The 19949-nt window shown below is 39.9% G+C and overlaps 1 protein-coding gene across 2 annotated transcripts in view; it reads left to right on the top strand.

The window, feature by feature from the left end:
- The window catches only part of LRCH1 (leucine rich repeats and calponin homology domain containing 1), a 201422-nt gene that overhangs the window by 169660 nt on the left and 11813 nt on the right, over positions 1-19949 (top strand). The window contains exons 16-19 of one of the 2 annotated variants that reach the window (XM_023508955.1): positions 986-1095; positions 4710-4847; positions 11921-11998; positions 19275-19514. In XM_023508955.1, coding sequence (XP_023364723.1) covers positions 986-1095; positions 4710-4847; positions 11921-11998; positions 19275-19481 — 533 coding nt within the window. In that variant the 3' untranslated portion in view covers positions 19482-19514. Of the gene's footprint in view, positions 1-985; positions 1096-4709; positions 4848-11920; positions 11999-19274; positions 19515-19949 lie in introns of those variants that run through there. The other variant, XM_003803360.3, reaches the window with a different exon arrangement.

Genomic DNA, 19949 nt, shown 5'->3' with positions numbered 1-19949 from the left:
GAAAAGCCAAAAGGAGGGGAAATAAACATGTAGTGATGGAGACCTCAGATATATTTATTTATTTATTTATTTTTATTTATATATTTTAAGATAGAGCCTCATTTTGTCACCCCTCCGTAGAGTGATGTGGCATCATAGCTCACAGCAACCTCAAACTCTTGGGTTCAAGCGATTCTGTTGCCTCAGCCTTCCATGTAGCTGGGACTACAGGTACCTGTCACAACCCCCAGCTATTCTTCTTCTTCTTGTTTGTTTGTTTAGCAGGCCCAGCTGAGTTCAAACCCAACAGTCCTGGTGTACATGGCTGGTGCCCTAACCACTGAGCTATGGACGCTGAGCCAGAGCTGACTTTTTCAATACCCTGTCATCACAGGGAAGAAGGCAGAATTTTTCCACTCCACTCTCAAATATATAATCCTGTGTATCATCACTTAGTTCTTAACCCAGGCTTTTGAAAAAAATTATGCCAACAAAACATTAATTTGTGCTTATTTTTAATAGGTAAGACAATGAAAGGATTGTGGGTGTAAATTAAAATTTATCACAGGCAGTGCCTGTGGCTCAAAGGAGTAGGGCGCTGGCCCCATATGCTGGAGGTGATGGTTCAAACCCGGCCCCGGCCAAAAAAAAGAAAAAATTAAAATTTAAAATGAAAAAAAGTAGAAAGGTGAGGAAGGCGGAGCATCTGTCAGAGAATCGGCATAGAATGATCCCAGCAATGCCCCAAACCCTTCCTTGAATTCAGTTTATTATCACCAAAAAATACAGCTTGTTATTCCACGTGACCCAGTATTATTTAAAATACAATCTCTGTTAGAATATTTGAATCAAGCTTTCCCTGTGAAATTGGAATTTCTTTTGATTCTTTGAGTGGCAAATGAATTATCTTGGATACATAAAAATACTGTTTAGTTTTTAATTGAATAAGCCCTATGTGGCAACTTGTACAGGCCCTACATAACACCGTTTTCCCTTTCTGTTCTAGTGTTTCTAAGACCTCAGAGAAATTTGGAATCTATAGACCCGCAGTTTACAATCCGGAGGAAAATGGAGCAGATGAGAGAAGAAAAAGAGCTGGTGGAACAACTCCGTGAGGTACCTGACACATGTTATGTAACATAAGATGAATTTTCAGAACTGAAGCAACCTTCTGTGTTTTCTAAGAATAGGGTCAGGCACAGTGGCTTGTGCCTACAATCCAAGCCCTTTGGCAGGTCAAGATGAGAGGATCACTTGAGGCCAGGAGTTCCAAACCAGCCTGAACAAACATAGCAAGACCCCGTGTCTAGAAAAAATTTAAAAATTACCCAGATCTGGTAGCACACACATATAGTCCCAGTTACTTGGGAGGCTGAGGTGGAGGACCATTTGAGCCCAGGAGTGTAAGGTTTCAGTGAGCTGTAAGGGTGCCACTGCACTCCAGCCTGGGTGGCAGAGTTGGACCCATTTAAAAAAAAACAGACTTTTGAGTATTGCAAAAAATCCTAGTTTCAAATCTGGCTAGGTCATTCACTGACTGACTGATATAAGGCAAGTTGCTTAACAACTTTGAGTCTTAGTTTCTTCATGTATTTAAGAGGAATATATGAGATAACATAAGGAGAAATCCAAAAAACATAGGTATAAATGCCGGCACTATTTCAATTCAGTTATACTGTAAAATAATGCTCTCTCATTCATTTACTTAATAATAATATTCCATTCATTTAAAGATGTTTAGAGTTATCCTCACTTTATACCCTAAACTGATCAGCGCTTTTAAATTAATCATTTGACCGACAAAACATCTGAGTTCCGAGCAAAGACGATGTCGTGTGCTGGATACCATTGAAGAATTTAAGCTTGGTGATGGCAGAGACCGTGGCTGTCTTATTCCTGTTGCATTTCTTAGTTCCAGGCAGGTTCTCTGTAGGTAACCAACTCTGTCCATAAGGAAGGTTAAATAATAGCACAGGGCCAGTCACCAAAGAAGAAGACATTGGTGTTAGTTATTAAAGGCAGCACAGTATGAATTGCTACATAAGTTCTTTATGTTCCAAGAGAAATATAGCTATGAATTAGAAGAGTATAAGAAAGCTTTTTGGAAGAGGTAGATTTTATGTTAAATCTTGCCCTTTCAGTAACAGATGTTCATTGAGTACCACTCAGGTAGGCTTTATTCTAGGTGATGGAGAGAGGAGAGGACAAGAATGTCCCTGGCTTCTTTGGAAAAGATAGTAAATAAGAAGGAAACACATAAATATGAGTAATGAATTATGCAAATGAGCAATGACTCCTATGAATAAAATTTAAATTAAATTAAGGCAGGCTGTCAGCTTTGGCAGATAAAACTCTCTATATGCTTTAGGAGGTAGTCAGGAGAAAAGAATTTAAAAAAAAACAACCCTTTTACTACCAGTTCAAGCTATCCATAGTGGTTGATTCAATGAGCACAAAGGGGAAGTCAGACCTCTGTCATTTGCCTAGATTATTTAGATACGCTGCGAACTTGGAAGGTGGACTTCCTGAGATCTGTGCAAATAAGACAAAAAGCTGCGGTGTGCCTCAAGGAGTGATACCTTATGATTTTATCTTCAGTGGGCCATATTGATCAGTTATGTTTTGATTTGGTGATATAAAATTAGAAACTGAAAGAGTACCTTTAAAAATTGTGTGTACAGACACAGTTCCGAAAGAGGTTTACGTAACACTGTTCTATGCACCATTTTTCAAGTTTTCGGGTATTGTAAATCGCCAGATTCATTCGCCCTTTCATAGGCTATTATTATCCAGTTAAAAAGAACTTCTGTTACAAAATGGAAACTTTTATCTGAGGTTTTAAAATTGATTTATGAGAGGGCGGAGGAGGCATACTCTTCTCTATTCCTTTCATTAAATCCATCTAAAGTCCCTAGACATTATATATAAAATAGACATAAGATCCCCCTGAAAAAGAAAGATAAGAAGGCAGACTGGGTAGAGGAATAACACGGTAGTGAGCTCTGTGCTCTGTGGGTTTTCTCTCTCTCTCTCTTTTTTTTGAGCAGTTTGTTGCTTTCTGTAGAGTGCTGTGACATCATAGCTCACAGTAACCTCAAACTCCTCAGCTCATGTGATCTTCTTGCCTCAGCCTCCTGAGTAGCTGGGAGTACAGGCATTTGCCACAACACCCTGCCTAGTTTTTATTTGCTGTTTGTTTGTTTTCAAGACACGAGGTCCTACGCTTGCTCAGGCTGGTCTTGAACTGCTGAGCTCAGGCAATCCACCCGCCCCAGCCTCCCAAAGTGCTAGAATGACAGGCGTGAGCCACCGTGCCTGGCTCCGTGAGTTTTCTTTTTGCTTCACATATACGTGGTATCTCAGATTTGTGGCTGAAGTAGCTGGGAACCTGGAAACACTAATGGTCACAGACATTTTTTTCCTTGAGCCCTGACAAAAGCATGCTTTCTCTAGCCAGATGACCAGGAAACGGACAGCCTAGCAAGACAGAAAACTGTTAGACCTTAAATGCTCTACTCCAGCCAGACACCACAGAAAACACTGCGGTCCCACCCGCACTCACTCATACCAGCAAGGGCGGAGTCAGGAGGGGCTAGGATTCTCCCCTCACTGCGGTGGTATCAGAGAAAGTCAAATCAGGAGCCAGACATTTCTTACTCACTGGTCAGTTAGGAGCATCTGCCCCCACAGTTTCCGTGAAGGCTACTTGGGGAACCTGGATTCCCACCCCAACCCAGCAGGAAGGAGGCACCTGCTCCTACTCTCCAACCCCCGGCCAGCTGAGACTCAGTGGGTAACCTAGACTTCACCATTCATCTGGCAGCAGCAAGATGGTAGCAGTGCCCCCCAAAAGCCAGCTAACGCAGAGATTAAACAGGATCCAGGGTTCCATATCCTCATAATACAAAAACCATCCAGATTTTAATTGAAAGCCACTCATTATACAAGGACCAGAATATCTCAAAGCGAATGAAAAAAAAATGCAGATGACAGCTCTGCTCTGGCAGAGACGTTAGAATCATCTGACAAATATCGTAGAACAGCCCTGATAAAAATGCTTCGATGGGCAATTTCAGACATGACCTCAGCAGTGAACTAGAAAATTGAGTCAAAAAGTAGAAGAAGTAAAGGAGAACCGAATGGAAATGAAGAACTGAAAAATACATTATCCAAAATAAAAAGGCTCGGTGGGTGGGCTCCACAGGAGAAAGGAGGCGACAAGGGAAAGAAATGGAACTGGAAGGAAGAACAATAGGAATTATCTAATCTGAGCGACAGAGCGAAAACAGACAGAAAACAGATGAATAAGACCTGGGGGGCTGTGGGACTTTGAGGAAAGATCTGATATCCTGTCCAGGGGGGCTCAGAAGGAAAGCTGAAGGGGACAGGGCAGAGAGGCACTGGGTGGGAGGGAAGTGACCCCAGGCAGACTGTCTGAACCCGTCAGATTTGGTTTTTATTATCCGTTCCTTCTGTTTTTATATCTTCATAGCCAGTGCTTAGGAAACACTGAACTCCAGAAGTGATTCCATGATTCCTGTCATTCCACTAACAATTTTATAGATAAATGAATTTGTATTTATGAGAGAGATTTTCAATATTATTGGAAAAGATGTAAAATCATGCCAGTGTTTCCCAGGCATTCTTATCCTCATGATGTGAGTGCCTCAGTTCGAGAACACCTGTAATTGTCTTTTACTCAGCTGGCTGCCTTCTGATTTCCCCGACAGAGCATCGAGATGAGACTGAAGGTCAGTCTACACGAGGACCTGGGGGCAGCGCTTATGGATGGCGTGGTCCTCTGCCATCTGGTCAACCACATCCGCCCACGGTCCGTCGCGAGCATCCATGTCCCCTCCCCGGCGGTTGTAAGTAGCACCATATAAAGGGAAGCTAACTTTGGCCTATACAGGCTCTTCAGGGGCACTGCTATTGTTTCAGAATGCTAATAGCATCCCGAGCAAGGTACTCAAATCTTTTCTGTTGTGGTTTGCACTCTTAATAGCAGAAAAGGAACAAAAGAATGGGTCTGAATGAAGCAACATTTTTACTGTTAAAAAGGAGACTACTTAAAATATGTAAGTGACAGAAGGGTAATTTTATTTCATATGTCAAGCAAATTACTTTTAAAAAATTACTGATTAAGGTGCTAACTTTAAGACTATCAGAACATAAAGGTTTGTTTCTCCTAAGGGACTATAATTAGCACTGAAAAGGCTTTTCAGAAAGCTCCTTTTGGTTGGTACCTTCCCTTCTAAGTGGAATCTCTTTCCTCTATTCAGTTTTGGAGATTCTAGGAGAGCCCTGAAAAGATGTGGATTCTATGGAAAATATTATTAATAGCCTGTCAAGATGTCAGCCAGATAGTCATGAATTCACCAATTCCTTGCTCGGTCACTGTGCTCACGGACACACCTGAGTAATACTGGGGACGTAGTGGGAAGGTTAACATGAATGAGATTCCGTAATGACCCCCCAATCCTTGTCTTCAGTGTAGGGGAGATGAAACCTGGGTGCAGGGTCCTCTTGCTGGTACTACAGAGTAGGTTCCGAAACACAAGGAGGGTAGAGTTGGTGTTACGATCCTTCAGGAGAGAGCCAGGGAGTCAGGGATAGGGTTTAGGAGAAGAAACAAGAATTTCTGCTCACCTATTTGCTGTTTGTTAGGAAGGGCAGAAGAGTTTAGGGGCTTGGAATATAAGGTTTGGATTAAAATTCTAAGTCTCCCGCTAAAATCCATACAACTTTGGGCAAGTTACCTACCTGCTCTTTAACTTGATTTGCTCTTCTCTATAATGGAAATGTTCTTGGGAGGATGAAATGAGGTACTACATACAATCTGCACATAATATAAGTCATTATCATCATTGGTATTTATGTGGCAGATTAAAAAAGTGAAGAGCCCTAATCTCAAGATACAAGGTGCATAAAATGTCCTATAATTGATGGGTTGGGCAAAAGCTCGCATGACACCCTTGTGCCCTCCCCCCTTCCCCAGGAAAGTCTCACACTGGTGTTATTTGACCTATTTTCTTTTCTCTTGGCAGCAGGAAAAATTAGCTGATGATCTCATTTCAACTGCTAGTGTCCTTTCTATAATAATTGAACATACCTTTCAGATCTCCCTCTAATGTAGGACAGTAAATTCTGCTCCATGATACAATATGAAACTTTGCAGTATTACAAATGAGATCCAAAGTGCCACGTACTCATGGAATAATTGTTCCCAAATTATGAGAAAAACACTATGGATTCCTTGAACTTCGATTTGAACGTACAATCAACATTTTACAAGGTGTAAAAGGATGCGATGAATTGTGTAACTATACACGTTTGTGTATTTTATTTAGTGCTATAATCTTTTAGATTGTACGATGCTGCAATCTTTTAGAAAGCTTATGGATTTTGCCTTTTTTCTCTTTTTTTAAATAAAACTTTTAGCACTGAAAAAATAAGGGAAATAATGCCTGATTGGTAAAGAAGAGAAAATAAAGGAAGGCAGACAAAAAATAAACCATTCTTTATCTGACCACCCAAAGACAACCACTATTACCGTTTTGTCTTTACTACCAATGTTTTTTGCACATTTAAGTTTTTGATTGTGAGCTTCTCATATAGACTATTTAAATCTATTTTTAAAAATTTTTTATAGCCAGCAGGTGGGAGAGGGCGGGGGCAGGGGGCAAATTCACACCTAACAGGTACAGTGCACACTAGTCAGGTAAGGGGCACACTTATAACTTTGAATAAAACTGAACAGAAGCAATTCATATAACCAACACACATTTATGCCCCTGTAATATTCTGAAATTAAAATAATAATACTACTAAGTAAATACAATTTATTATTGAAATCTATTTCCCCATGTCATTGAAATTCTTGATTAAATACTCATTTTAATAACTAATGTATTTTAGCCTATGTTATAGTATGTTGTAGTTTTCTTAATTTTTTTTCTTTCAATAGATTTAGTGGGTACAAGTGGTTTTTTGATACATGGATGATTTGTATAGTGATGAAGTCAGGGCTTTCAGTGTACCCATCACCCTAATAGTCATACATTATACCCAGTGGGTAACTTTTGATCCCCAGCCTCCACCCACTCTCCCTGCTCTGAGTCTCCAGGGTCCATTATACTGCTCTGTGTAATCATGTATACCTGCCCTTCCTCTCCCACTTATAAGTAAGTACATGTGGTATTTGTTTTTTTGTTGTTGAGATACTTCATTTAAGATAATGGCTTCCAGTTCCACACAGTTGCTGTAGAAGACATGATTTCCTCCTTCTTGTGGCTGAGTAGTACTCCATTGTCACATTGTCACATGTCACATTTTCTCTATCCACTCATCAGTTGTTGGGCACTTGGGTTGTTGATTCCATATCTCTGAACTGTGCTGCAATAAACATATGAACACATTTGTCTTTTTGGTATAATGACTTCTCCTTTGGGCAGATACCCAATAGTGGCATTGCTGAATCAAATGGTAGGTCTGTCTTTAGTTCTTTGAGGAATCACTATGCTGTTGTCTATAGAAGTTGTACTAATTTACATTCCTACCAACAGTGTGTAAGAGTTCCTTCTTCACCACATCCACACCAATATTTATTAGTTTTCCACTTTTTAATAATGGCCATTTGATCAGGGGTAAGGTGGTCTCTCATTGTGCTTTTAATTTGCATTTAATGTTGGGCATTTTTATGTTTGTTAACCATTTGTATATCTTCTTTTGAAAAATACCTGTTCATGTCTTTTGCTCAGTTTTTAATTATTTGCTTTTTTTCTTGCTAATTGTTTGAGCTCCTTTTAGATTCTAGATATTAGTCCTTTGATGTGTAGTTGGAGAATATTTTCTTCTATTCTGTAGGTTGTCTGTATATTCCATTGATTATTTCTTTCTTTCTTTCTTTTTTCTTTTTTTGAGACAGAGCCTCAAGCTGTCCCCCTGGGCAGAGTGCTGTGGCACCACAGCTCACAGCAACCTCCAACTCCTAGGCTCAAGCGAGTGTCCTGCCTCCGCCTCCCAAGTAGCTAGGAACACAGGCGCCTGCCACAACGCCTGGCTATTTTTTTTGGTTGCAGCCATCATTGTTGTTTGGTGGCCTGGGCTGGATTCAAACCCGCCACCTTAGGTGTATGTGGCTGGTGCCTTAGCCACTTGAGCCACAGGCACTGAGCCCATTGATTATTTCTTTTGCTTTTCTTAGTTTAATTAAGTTCCATTTATTTGTTTTTGGTTTTGTTGTGTTTGCTTTGAGGGTCTTAATTATAACTTCTTTGCCTAGGCTAATGTCTAGAAGAGTTTCTTTGTACATTTTCTTCTAGAATTTTTTTAGTACCAGGTCTTACAGTCTTTGATGCATTTTTGAGTTAATTTTTGTATATGGTGAGAGATGGGGATCTAGCTTCATACCTGTGCATGTGACTCGCCAGTCTTTCCAGAACCAGTTATTAAATAGGGCCTCCTTCTCCCATTGTATGTTTCTGTTTGCTTTGTAGAAGATGAGTCGTAGTAGGTTTATGGTTTTAGACTTTTGTAGAAGGCACATGGCTTTATTTCTGGATTCTCTATCACGTTCCCCTGATCTATATGTCTACTCTTATAGCAGCACCCTGCTGTTTGTGGTTACTGTCGCCGTGCAGCCCCCTTCACATTGTCTAGGCAGCTCCCTGTGCTAGCCCACAGGCCTGGGAGAGTGAGGGGCCTCCAGTAGCTAGGATCTGGAGACACGGTGGGAATGTGGGAGTGGCAGGCACTTCTCCCAGCTCCTGCCCATCTTGCTGAGCAGGCTGACTCACTTCTCTCTCCTTTATTTTCAGAGCCTCCCTAGTGCTCTCTCTCAGGCTGTCAAGAGATGCTCTCTCTGACAATCTATCCCACTGTTTTGGGATGTGAGGCTGATCTGGCTTCAACATCTTTCACCCCATTGATCATCGGGGTTGATTTGGCGGATCTAACTGTCTTGGAGGGAATCCTCTTCCTCCCTCACCACTCCATGTGTGTCCCTCCCCGAGCTGCACGCTTGGCCAGAGAGGACAACCTGCCCTGAAAGAGGAGAACTGTTCTTCAGCCAGGGGTATACAGGTAGCCGTGCTCCCCTGCTAAACCTCCAAACAAGTTCTCAAGGTCCCACTCAGGGTTTTGGGTCCTCTCCATAGGAGAGCCATGTGCCAACTGCAGCTAGTCAGCCACCTTGAACCTGTTACCTCTGTGGTTTTCCTTGTTAGGAATGTGGTTTGTTTCTCAATGTTCACTTACCAAAAATTCCTCAGTGAGCCCAGCCACCTGGTCACAGCCAAAGAACCTGTTTTTACCTCTTATTGGTGCCATTGCTCTTTGCTTTGGGCAGGCTCAAGTAGGTGTCTCTGCCTGGAAAGCTGCACCCACCCTGCTTTCCACACCTCCTTGGCCTTTCAGCAAGAAACTCTGCTTCAGAGTTCACAGCAGGCAGGCTATTCTTGACCTCATTTGGAGGTCATGGACCTCGTAGACCTCGTTTGTTTCGTTTGTTTTCCTTTATAGCAACCCTATCAAATCTAAGAATTACCCTATCATAGTTTCCTTTACCTGTGAATATTTTCAGCTACACTTCTAGAGCTAAATGACCCTGGAGATTGTATCTTTCAGCTCCTCTGTTGTATCTTGAGCAACAAGTCTAGTATCTGACCCATTGTAAGCAAGAAATATCATTTTATCTGCCCCATCAGCTATGGATAAGAGTACCAATATCATGGCCAGCATTAAGCATTCCAGTTTTTCAATGCATGAAACTAATATTGTCCATTTTTTAATGCCACGCAGAGGAAATACAGTGGCGAACAGAATCACTGTGCTTGCTAGCATGCCAAGAGACTGTTCCTTAGAAAAATGGATTTATTTAGTCTTTAACAATTTGATAAATCATCAGCATCTCAATTGGTGTATTTGGTTTCGTGTTTGATTCTTTGACCGATGGTGAGGTTGACCCTTTAACCATTACATTTTTCCCAAGTCCTTTTCTACCTGAAACCACAAATAATCCTAGAAGAGACTCTCACTCCCCAAAATGGGGAATTAGTGGCTTGAAACTACACTTTCCATTAACTTCTTCTGGGCTGACATAAGAATTTTGAAAGATGGTGGGTATCTGTGGAGTTTCAGAACAGACCCTCCTAAAACATAAGTAGATGAAGGAAGAGAAAGATCAGAGAGACAAATGCCAGGGCTCAGCATGATGAAACGCCCCCCTCCCCGTGCCTTCTCTGCCAGCTCCATGCCTTCGCTTCTGTTATCCTCCGGTCTGTTCCTTCTGCTTGTATGAGGCTTCCCTCCTCCTAGGACGTGCCCAGTGGGGGGTAGGCAAAGCCTCCCAGGCAGCTGCTTCTGACATCTTTGTGGGTCTCATATGAAGGGCATGATTTCCTGTCTAGCCAACATGGAAAATAATTGTTTAGACTTGAAATTAAATTGTTACACATGACGATAGGCTTTGTTTGCTTTTGAAGGGGGCAGTCCTTTTCTTTGTTAAATAAATGCTTTACAAATTTAGACTGTGCTAACAATTGTTCTGTGCCTCTGATAAGATGGAGCAAGGGTCACTTCATCCTTACAATTAACAGGATAAGGACAGTCTTTGTAATACAGGGCCACTGTTGGAGTCAGTCGTGCTTCTAACATTAAGGAACCTGATGGTAGCATGTTTAAAATACAGCGGCAAAGTGTTTAAAACTTACATGTAAAAATTATAGTATATGAATCAGATGTACTTGTTACCTACCCCACACCTGAGAGATCATATACAGACAAAGTTTTGGGAGAGGCTTTTGGTTAAGTCCTGAACATCCACCATTTTCAGCACTGCTTACTTTGACATTACCTCTTTCTAATTGGCTTTGGCTGGAAGGAGATTAATTGACCTTGTAAATTCAAACCCTGTGTATGGAAATAGATTTTGTTGATGGGAAAAAGTGTATTATAAGTGAACTAAAGAAGGTTACACAACAGTATGATCCTGTGAAAACTGTATATGTGTGTGTGTGTGCGCTCATTCAGGTTTATGTGTACATATACATATACATATATGTGTAGAAAACTTCACATTCGTATTTATCAGTGTATAAACATCAGGTACATGTATGGCTGTCTGGAAAGTATCCAGCCATGTATGTCTCTAATTTTCATATTACATGGCTGAATACTTTCCAGACAGTCTAAATAAATATATAGATGTGTGTGTGTATATGTATGTACACATACACATACTGTGTTTCCCTGAGAATAAGACCTACCCAAAAAATAAGCCCTAGCAGGATTTCTATGCATTTGTTAAATATAAGCCCTACCCCATAGTCACAGGCGTGGCTATGCAGTATATCTGCATAGCCATGCCCTGCATTTCTGTGGAGATCAGTAAGAAGACTGGAATACCTTTTATCTGCCACAGCTGCTTTTTCTGAGCCTTTGGCACTTGGACAGGTGCACGTATGGTAACCACGGTCGCAGGCATCCTATTGCGCATGTCAAACAGCTAGGGGAAAGGAGTTTACACATCACTAGCGCCAGCCCCACCAACAAGGTCAGCTCCCCTGTCAGGTTCCAGAAGAAGATGACTTAACTGTATTTGAATAAATGTAGATTATTGTATTATACTTAATAAAGACATCCCCTGAAAATAAGCCCTAGTGTCCTCTTGAGAAAAAATAAATATAAGACAGTGTCTTATTTTGGGGGAAACATGGTATATTAACCCCTGGAAGAATACAACCCCAAATATTAACAGTCTTTATTTCTAGATGGATGTTTACCAGTAATTTTATATTTTCTTCTATTTGTTTATGTAGTAGTTTCTTTTTCTCCAATGGACATGTATTACTTTTGCTATTTAGAAAGGTTAAAATTTAACCTGTTATGAAAATGGTTTCCATTTTAATAATATGTTATTTCTGTATGTTTGTGTTGATAGCCCAAACTTAGCATGGCCAAATGCAGAAGAAATGTGGAAAACTTTTTGGAAGCATGCCGGAAGTTAGGAGTCCCAGAGGTAACATCAAACTTAGTTCCAATGTCCATGGTTTAGTAAAAAATTGATTTAATATGTGTGTTTGAACTATGGAATAGATATAAAGCTTTTTATATATTTTTAGTCTCAATCTTTCTTCAGGAATAATATTGAATAAGAATGCAAAATTTTAATTTAAATCACTCTATGGTAGGAAAATTAAAATGGCTTTATGCAGTATGTTCAATTCTGAGGAGAAAGGGAAAACAATTTAAGTAAATGTGAAATTCCAAACTTGAAAAAAAATTAATCAGTTTGATTTGCTAAGAGCAGAAATTGCTGAGGGTGCAAGTGAGCCTCCTGTGAAGTTCCATAGGATAGCACTGGGAGCTGATGGCTTCTTTATCCCAAGATCTTAAGGGAAGATCTTAATGGAAGTTGCCGACCATTTGTTGATTTTCATTCTCTGCAGTCGCAATTTGGGTGTGTGGCTCCCCAAAAATATCAACAGTGAAAATATTATAGTTAATATTATCATTAACCATTATCATATTAATAACAATGTTGGCTTTAACTATAGTTTGCGAACTATTTGCACTCATTTTCTCCCTTAGTTTGCTGAAGGCCCAATTGGCGATACCCTATAGCCAGGGCAGCTCTCCAGTTTGATACTTTTTTCCTCTCTCATGCTCAGCTCAGCCTCAGCCTCAGAGAGATGGTTGATTTGGGAGCTTGTAAAGACTTTGCAATCAGAACATAATATGATTTTTTAGGGAGATAGAAGCCAATTCATTCAGAATTTGAGGGTAACTGTGTAAGTTGAGAAGTTTATCATCATTGTGATTAACAGAAATGGATAGAAATTATATTTCTTACAATTTCTTCTATCTTCCCTAATATCCCAGAGACGATAAAGCAACTTAAAAATCTTATTGTATAGTCCTGTTTTTGAACATGAGAAAGAACTACATTTCAATATAATTCTACTCTGTCATAGGAGGGGTTAGTTTTTGAAAATAACAAAGGATTTTTTCTCTCTTTTTTCTTTCTTTACTCCTTTCCCCCCTTCCTTTCTTTTCTCTCTCCCTTTTTTTTCTTTTTAAAGCTTAGTGGGATTCAGAGGTAGGGGTTGGGGTAGGTTTTGAATCTTATTCCAGGAAAAAGATAGCATGATGAAAGCATCTTTAAGTCAGAGGTGTATCAATAAAAAGCTTACAAATTTGTTTTTTCAGAGTTTAATTTTTACATAATGTACTGGATGTCTTTGTGATCAGTTCTGCTTTCAACATTGTTAATTTGTGTGTCTATATTATGTGTGTACATTTTAGTATTGTGTATACATTCTTGGCTTTGACTATATGTGAAAACCCTAACAAACCTTTTCTAGTGATTTGATTCTGTCATGGAGTAGTAAAATTTCCCATGTGTGAATCAAAGCTCTTACACCAAGCTTCAGATGATGCTTCATTCGTGTCTGTGCTAGAAAGCTCTGATGAGTTATGACCTAACCTCCTGTAATGTTTTAAAATTCATCAGTGTTTTGAGGGATTACAGTGATACAAAGTGAAATGGAACTGCCCTTAACTTTTTATTGTGAGTAAAGATTGGTAATTGGAATTTCCTTTTAAGGTGGGAAAAAGGAAATTATATTACCATAAAGAATGCAGAACAAATTTACCATAAATTTTGCCCCTAGCATAGTGTTCTTAGAATGAATGGGCAACTCATAATTTCTAAGAAGGTTGAAATACCAGAAATATGAATGACCTTTTTTTGCCAATGATCTAGTTAACTATGCTTAGTAAGAAGTATATCTATCACTCAAGATATTTTAAAAATTATCTTTAAGGCTATAGGTGATTTCAGGTTTTGTGTGCGTGTGTGTTTGTGTACATGTACATGGATATCCATCCTCATGGATAATCTGCTGGCATGTTGCTTATGACTACAGTTGCTTTAAATTTATTGCCACTGGAAAAGTCTGTTAGCAGTTGAATTTCTTTAATGAGAATCTTAAGTAAGGAATGTTTTGTGGAAAATCAGAAATTCCCATCTGGAAAGCAATTGACAGATCTGCCCCCATTCCCCAAACAGTGAGTTTCATCTCACAGAACGCGTGAAAGTACGTTTTCATCTAGGAACTTAACCCTAAGTTAGGGATCAGATGACTTCTTTCTCCTTAGATATTAATATTTCTTTCACTACTTAGGCGGGTTGAAGTTTGAGTGTAAGTGTGGCACAGTACACTTGATAATTTACACTAAAAATATAATTGTATCACGGTACTACTTGCAAAAATACTCTGTCTACAGTTAGACGAGTTTCAAGACTGGTACTTCAAAAAAAGCAGAGGACCTATGTCATTACTTTTTCTTATTGTAGCAAACTTAATATTGGGGTAGTAAGATAGTCATTAATTTTCCCAATAATCAGCATAATGAATTCCCTCTAATTTGTGAGCTTTTTCCACTTCTTCATCCACAACTAAACCACACCTACACATGAGCCCTGGAGACCTTGAGTTCTGCATTTTCTAAGCTAAATATCTAATTGACAGTGATAAATCCTCCTGCAGTGGAGACTGAAAAGTCATAGCTGTGCTCTCCGCCTGTGCGTGTTGCTCTCTGTAATAGAATCAGTTTGAAACTGCGAAGTCGGGGCAGCAGTTTGTATAATTTTGTCACGTTCATATAGGTGGATTACAGTAACTAAACAGGTTTAATTAGGTTATTACATGTAAAGTAATACAATGGGATGAAAACAATTTTAAGATTGTTTGGATTGTTGTAGTTTACTAGTTTACTGCATTTTTCTTTGGAAACTCCCATGAACACGACCCCAGATGTTTGCTCCAGGGTTTGTTGAGGTTCATGAAACATTTACAAGTGCTTCAGCAGCCAGAACCACAGGACCACTCTGTGGTTTCTCTAACATCCAGGAGATGTGTCTGGGCAGGATGTGGCAGTATGGCACCTAATGTTGCTGAATAAATAATGACTTAACAGAGATTAGCAAGACTGTCTCTCAGGGGTATTTTAACCTTGATTTTTACAGTAGGGTAAGAGAGAATGGTTGTGGTGTGGTGTACCTGGGAGTGTGGCTTTTCAAATTGGCTGCCTTGAGAATTCCAATGTAAAGCGCCTTTCCACATCCTTTTGTGGTGGTAACGCCTGCTGGTTGGATTGTAGCGGCTGTTTTGAACTCTGTGCTTGCCTCAACTTGGTCTGGAAGACAGGCTTTGGTGGGCGTCCAAATTCTTCAAGATATATACTTTACATCACCTCAGAATCTGGTTCTAATTAGGCCTTAGTAGGCTCATGAGGTTTTTTTTTTTTTTCTTTTCTTTTAATAGATATACTGAGGCTTCCTTTGCCTTTCCTGGGTCAGCTTGGCCATTCGAGAGAAATTTCCAATTTATAAAGCATCAAAAGTATTAGACAATACATAATTATTTGGTTCTCTAGGGAAATTTTTCTACTCAATTTTAAGTAAGTAGCCGTGGTCTCAGACCTCTAAGGATGAAGGTCCATAATTGACCAGGTTCTCCCTCTTAGATGAGGAGCAGACTTAGAATAGAAATGCACTTTGTTGACTAGCGACCGGCCCTTCACCTTCCTTATCTCTAGAGAGAAAATAGAGAATTAAAGGTAGCAACTTAAGGTGGCGCCTGTGGCTCAAGGAGTAGGGCGCTGGCCCCAAATACTGGAGGTGGCGGGTTCAAAACCGGCCTGGCCAAAAACTGCAAAAATAAATGAAAATAAAAAAAAATAAAAAAGATTTTTAAAAAAGGTAGCGACTCAGTTAGTGATGGCAGATGTCTCAGAAGTTGATGGCCCCTTCCTGCCTGCCTGGCAGCCTGGGCTTTTGTTTCCAGGACTGTAGGAGGTAGAAAGTTTTTATTCCATGTGTGTGAGGACAGGTCACTTGGTGCCCCTCTGCTCCTGCATCAGCCAAGCTAATAAAATCTTAGGCTCATCACCCGTAGCTCAGTGAGTAGGGCGCCAGCCACATACACCAAAGGTGGCAGATTCGAGCCCAACCCATGCTTGCTAAACAGCAATGACAACTGCAATCAAAAAATGGCCGGGTATTGTGGTGGGCGCCTGTGGTCCCAGCTACTCGGGAGGCTGAGGCAAGAGAATCACTTGAGCCCAAGAGTTTACTACTGAGGGTGACATAATGAGAGACTCTGCTTCAAAAAAATAAAATAAATAAAATAAAATGAAATGAAATAAAATCTTAAACTATGTTCAGATACTAACAAAGATCGTGTTGATATAACTGGAATTATGGCTGAGTTTTTCTTCCTTTAAGGACCTTCCATATTTGCATTTTTGTTGTTTTCTACTTTACACCCATTGTGAGGGTTCATGAAATTGTACGTACCCATCTAATCAAAACTTTTTGCTATTACGTTCTATACACCGAAGCTACTGTGTTTTTACTTTTAATCTTGAGAAACTGCTTCTCTTCTGAGTCTTACGCCTCTTTTTCTTCCCCACATCAATGACATTAGTATTAATTTATATCATATAACTAAGACTTCTGGGGGAGAAGGTATGAGATTCTTATTATAAGATTTAATTGGTTAATTCCGAGGCTGAATAATCAGAGGTACAGACTGACAGGTTATTATTTTATTAAGATAAATTTTTAAATTCAGAATTTATCTTAAAAGAAACTCTAGCTTGTAAAATTATTGACATCTCTCACAGCCAGCGTGTGGATCATTACAAAAGTTTTGAGATACACGAAAATCAAGAAATAGAAAATTTGTGTGGACTGAAAACAAATGAAGCCCTCCCAGCAAGACCAGTAAGCCAATAAGTACTGTTGAAACTTGCAGGGGCAAATCAGAAAGGATGCTGTTGACTGTGTTTCTTTCAATTGAAATAATCGAACATAACACAGTCTGTCTCAAAACTGTTATAGTAACCTACTTATATGTTTACTGTTCAGATAAGCATCCTTTCCCAGGTGTAAGTCTCCTGGTCAGGGGTCTGACAGCCTTTCATACATACATAGTTGAGCATAAATAAATAAAAATAGTTTTAAATTACATTTCTGGGTAAATCAGCATACCAATATTAGGTTATCCTCTCAGTCCATAAAATTAGTAAATGATTGTCATATATTTGGAGAAAACTTCCCATCTCCTTTCCTGGCCATATTATTCCTTGTGACAAAAAGATGCAAGATCTGAATACACATAAATTTAAAATTTTCAGAATGACCATCAGCATTCCTGTGCGATGATCATTCAGGTTAAAAAATACTTTGTACGTATATCGACTTTTAAAATTAAAATTATATTTAAATTAAATGTGCCCCAAATGCCTAAATAAAAACTCCTGCTTCAGTGTGGTTAGCTCTTAGAATTTAGACTGAACCCAGATCTCCTATAAAAACTAGACCTGTTGCCAAATCTATCTACATTTCTGTTGTGTCCGTAGTATTTAGGGAACCTGAGCCACCCTTTAACAGCGATCTCAATCACACCTTCTTGTGTGCACTCTAAGCAAATCATTTAACCTCTCACAATTGTGATTTTTTTTGCCCACCATAATGGGAATGAGCATCTGCACTTGCCTCTGGGAAGTCCAAATTAATTGTGGTTTCCAAATGGCTTCCAGTAATCACAGATGCTCTATAAATATGTAGTACCCGGCACACGTTTGCATCTTAAATTTCCTTCCTTTTTAGTAATTTCCTGTTTTCAGAAAGAAATAAAATGTAACCACTGAGTCTCTTTAGTAAAGCTGAATTTTAGAAAGCACAAAGAACATCCCTGGTCGGATATTAGCAATGTCAGCCTTGCTTTGCAGCCTGGCCTTCTTGGAAGGACTGGATGTGACTGTTGGCCATGTGACATGGAGTTGAACCAGAGAGCAGTTCTCAGATGGCCACAGCAGCCCACATTCCACGCATTAATGATAGTGGTTCAGATTTTTGTCTACCAGAGTCTTAGACCCATTCCTTTTGCTTAAGAGGTCATGATTTAATTTAAACCAACCACCATAGGCTATGATTGTAGTTCTTACTCACTTTAATTAAGCCCAGGACCTGTGGCATCATGAAATTGTTTCCTGGATGGGAAGAATGGTCTTGTGTTGTTTACCTCCATTGGGAGTGTACTACTGAAACTGCAAAGCTGATCTGATTCTCCTTCTCTGATGGTGCTGCCAAGGAACAAACCAGACATATGCTATACGATTCTGAGAAATGGATGGAAATGCTTGCTGAAGATAGAATGGTTTGCTTTTAATCTGAGAATCCCACCTTTGTGAAAATCACATTTCAGTTTGCATATAAGCCTTCTGTCTTATGTCTGCTTTGCTTGGATTTCACTGGTCAAGTAAAACTTTGCAATAGAAAACTTTTTTTTAGATGTTTTCTCTTCAGTTGATAACATTTGTCTTCCAATGAAATCCAATCTATGTGTATCAGAACATTGTTTCCTGACAATAATAGGGGCCCGAGGTCAACTCAGGAAACTGAGTATCTTAGTTTTGCATTTAGTTAACCAAGTAAGTGTTCTGTCTCCTCATGTGGCAGTTGTCAAGTAGACAAAACATGGAGGTCTTTCCCCCCAACAGACCTGCTTAGTGAGAAGGAATTTGCGTAATAACCCTATGGAGGGGTGGGGAGAATGTACTTTTCTTCTAACTGCATCTCCAAAAAGCCTCCTCTAGACTTTTGGTGAATGTGTAGTTGCAAAACTGAAATCAAAATTTAATGTACTTTTTGACACCTGCAGACACAGAATTAGCATTCCCCAGAGTTAGTGATCCTAAAACAAAAATAAATTAGGTTTGTGTGTTAACTTTCAGAGAGACATACTTCTATTCAGTGTGTACAAAGACCAGGGCTTAAGATACATGAAGAGAGTGAAGAGGAAGAGTAGAGATTAAATTTTAGACTTTATATTGTTTCCTTTGGTAAGATTAAGTCCTAAATGTCCCAACTGAAAACCTCATGTGTTAAAGCCACTGATGAGGACATGATACTACTTGAGTATTAAAACTGTTTGGACGCCAGAATGATGTATAAATGTCAGAACATGTTGTTCCTCAGTAGTGAGATTGTGGATGAAGGATTTTGCTGTCCTATTTGCAAAAAATACTTTGGGTGTTATTTTCTTTTGTAACGGATTAAAATTTATCTTGGGTATTGGAAAGGGTTTTACCTGCTTGAAATAAGGGATTACTCCTACCATTGCTAGTAACCAAAAATGTGTGCTTCTTTCCAGCTGTTCTTCTGTGTATTTTTAATTGTATGCACTGTCTTCTTTCTGTTCTAATGGCTGCCCTCGGAATAGGCTGACCTCTGCTCTCCGTATGACATCCTGCAGTTGGATTTTCGTCACATTCGAAAGACTGTTGACATTCTGCTGGCACTCGGGGAGAAAGCCCCACAACCAACTTCTGCCCTCCGCTCCAGGGACCTTATAGGCTTCTGTCTTGTCCATCTTCTCTTTATAGCGCTGGTCTATATCACTTACCGCTGGAATGCTCTGTCCACATAATGCTGCATGCGCGTCCACACGCTGTGCTCTGTCCCCCTGATGCATCGCAGGGTCCTTCCTGCTTTTGAGCCTTTGCCTTGCAAACTTCCATTTCTGTCATCTCTTCAGTAACTCTCTCGAGATTTGAAGCTGAATGTTCACAAGTCAGATTTCCCAGAAGCACAAACTCGGGAGAATGCTGTTCCCCTTAAATAATTTCTTAAATAAACGACAATGGGGTGGGGGTGGGGTGTCCACATGGTGCCAGCAGCAGTGCCCTACAGGTCCTCTGCTCCCTCCCAAGGAGCTTTCACTGCCCTGGGTGCAGGTGAGCAGGGCTCCAGGACAGGAGCAGACGGGATTTAGCGTATGGGACTCTTTCCTTTGGGTCAGTATTTAAATGGAATCCTAATTCAGGACCAGGCAACTGAGCTGTAGAGGGGCCACCTTGAGGAAGAGACAGAAACCCAACATTTTGAGCCAGTTTGA

This window comes from Otolemur garnettii, unplaced genomic scaffold (genome assembly GCF_000181295.1).
Source record: "Otolemur garnettii isolate 467f Iridium unplaced genomic scaffold, OtoGar3 scaffold00297, whole genome shotgun sequence".
Taxonomy (NCBI): Eukaryota; Metazoa; Chordata; class Mammalia; order Primates; family Galagidae; genus Otolemur; species Otolemur garnettii.
Note: the sequence above shows the minus strand (reverse complement) of the source record. Positions and strands in the feature narration are given on the sequence as shown.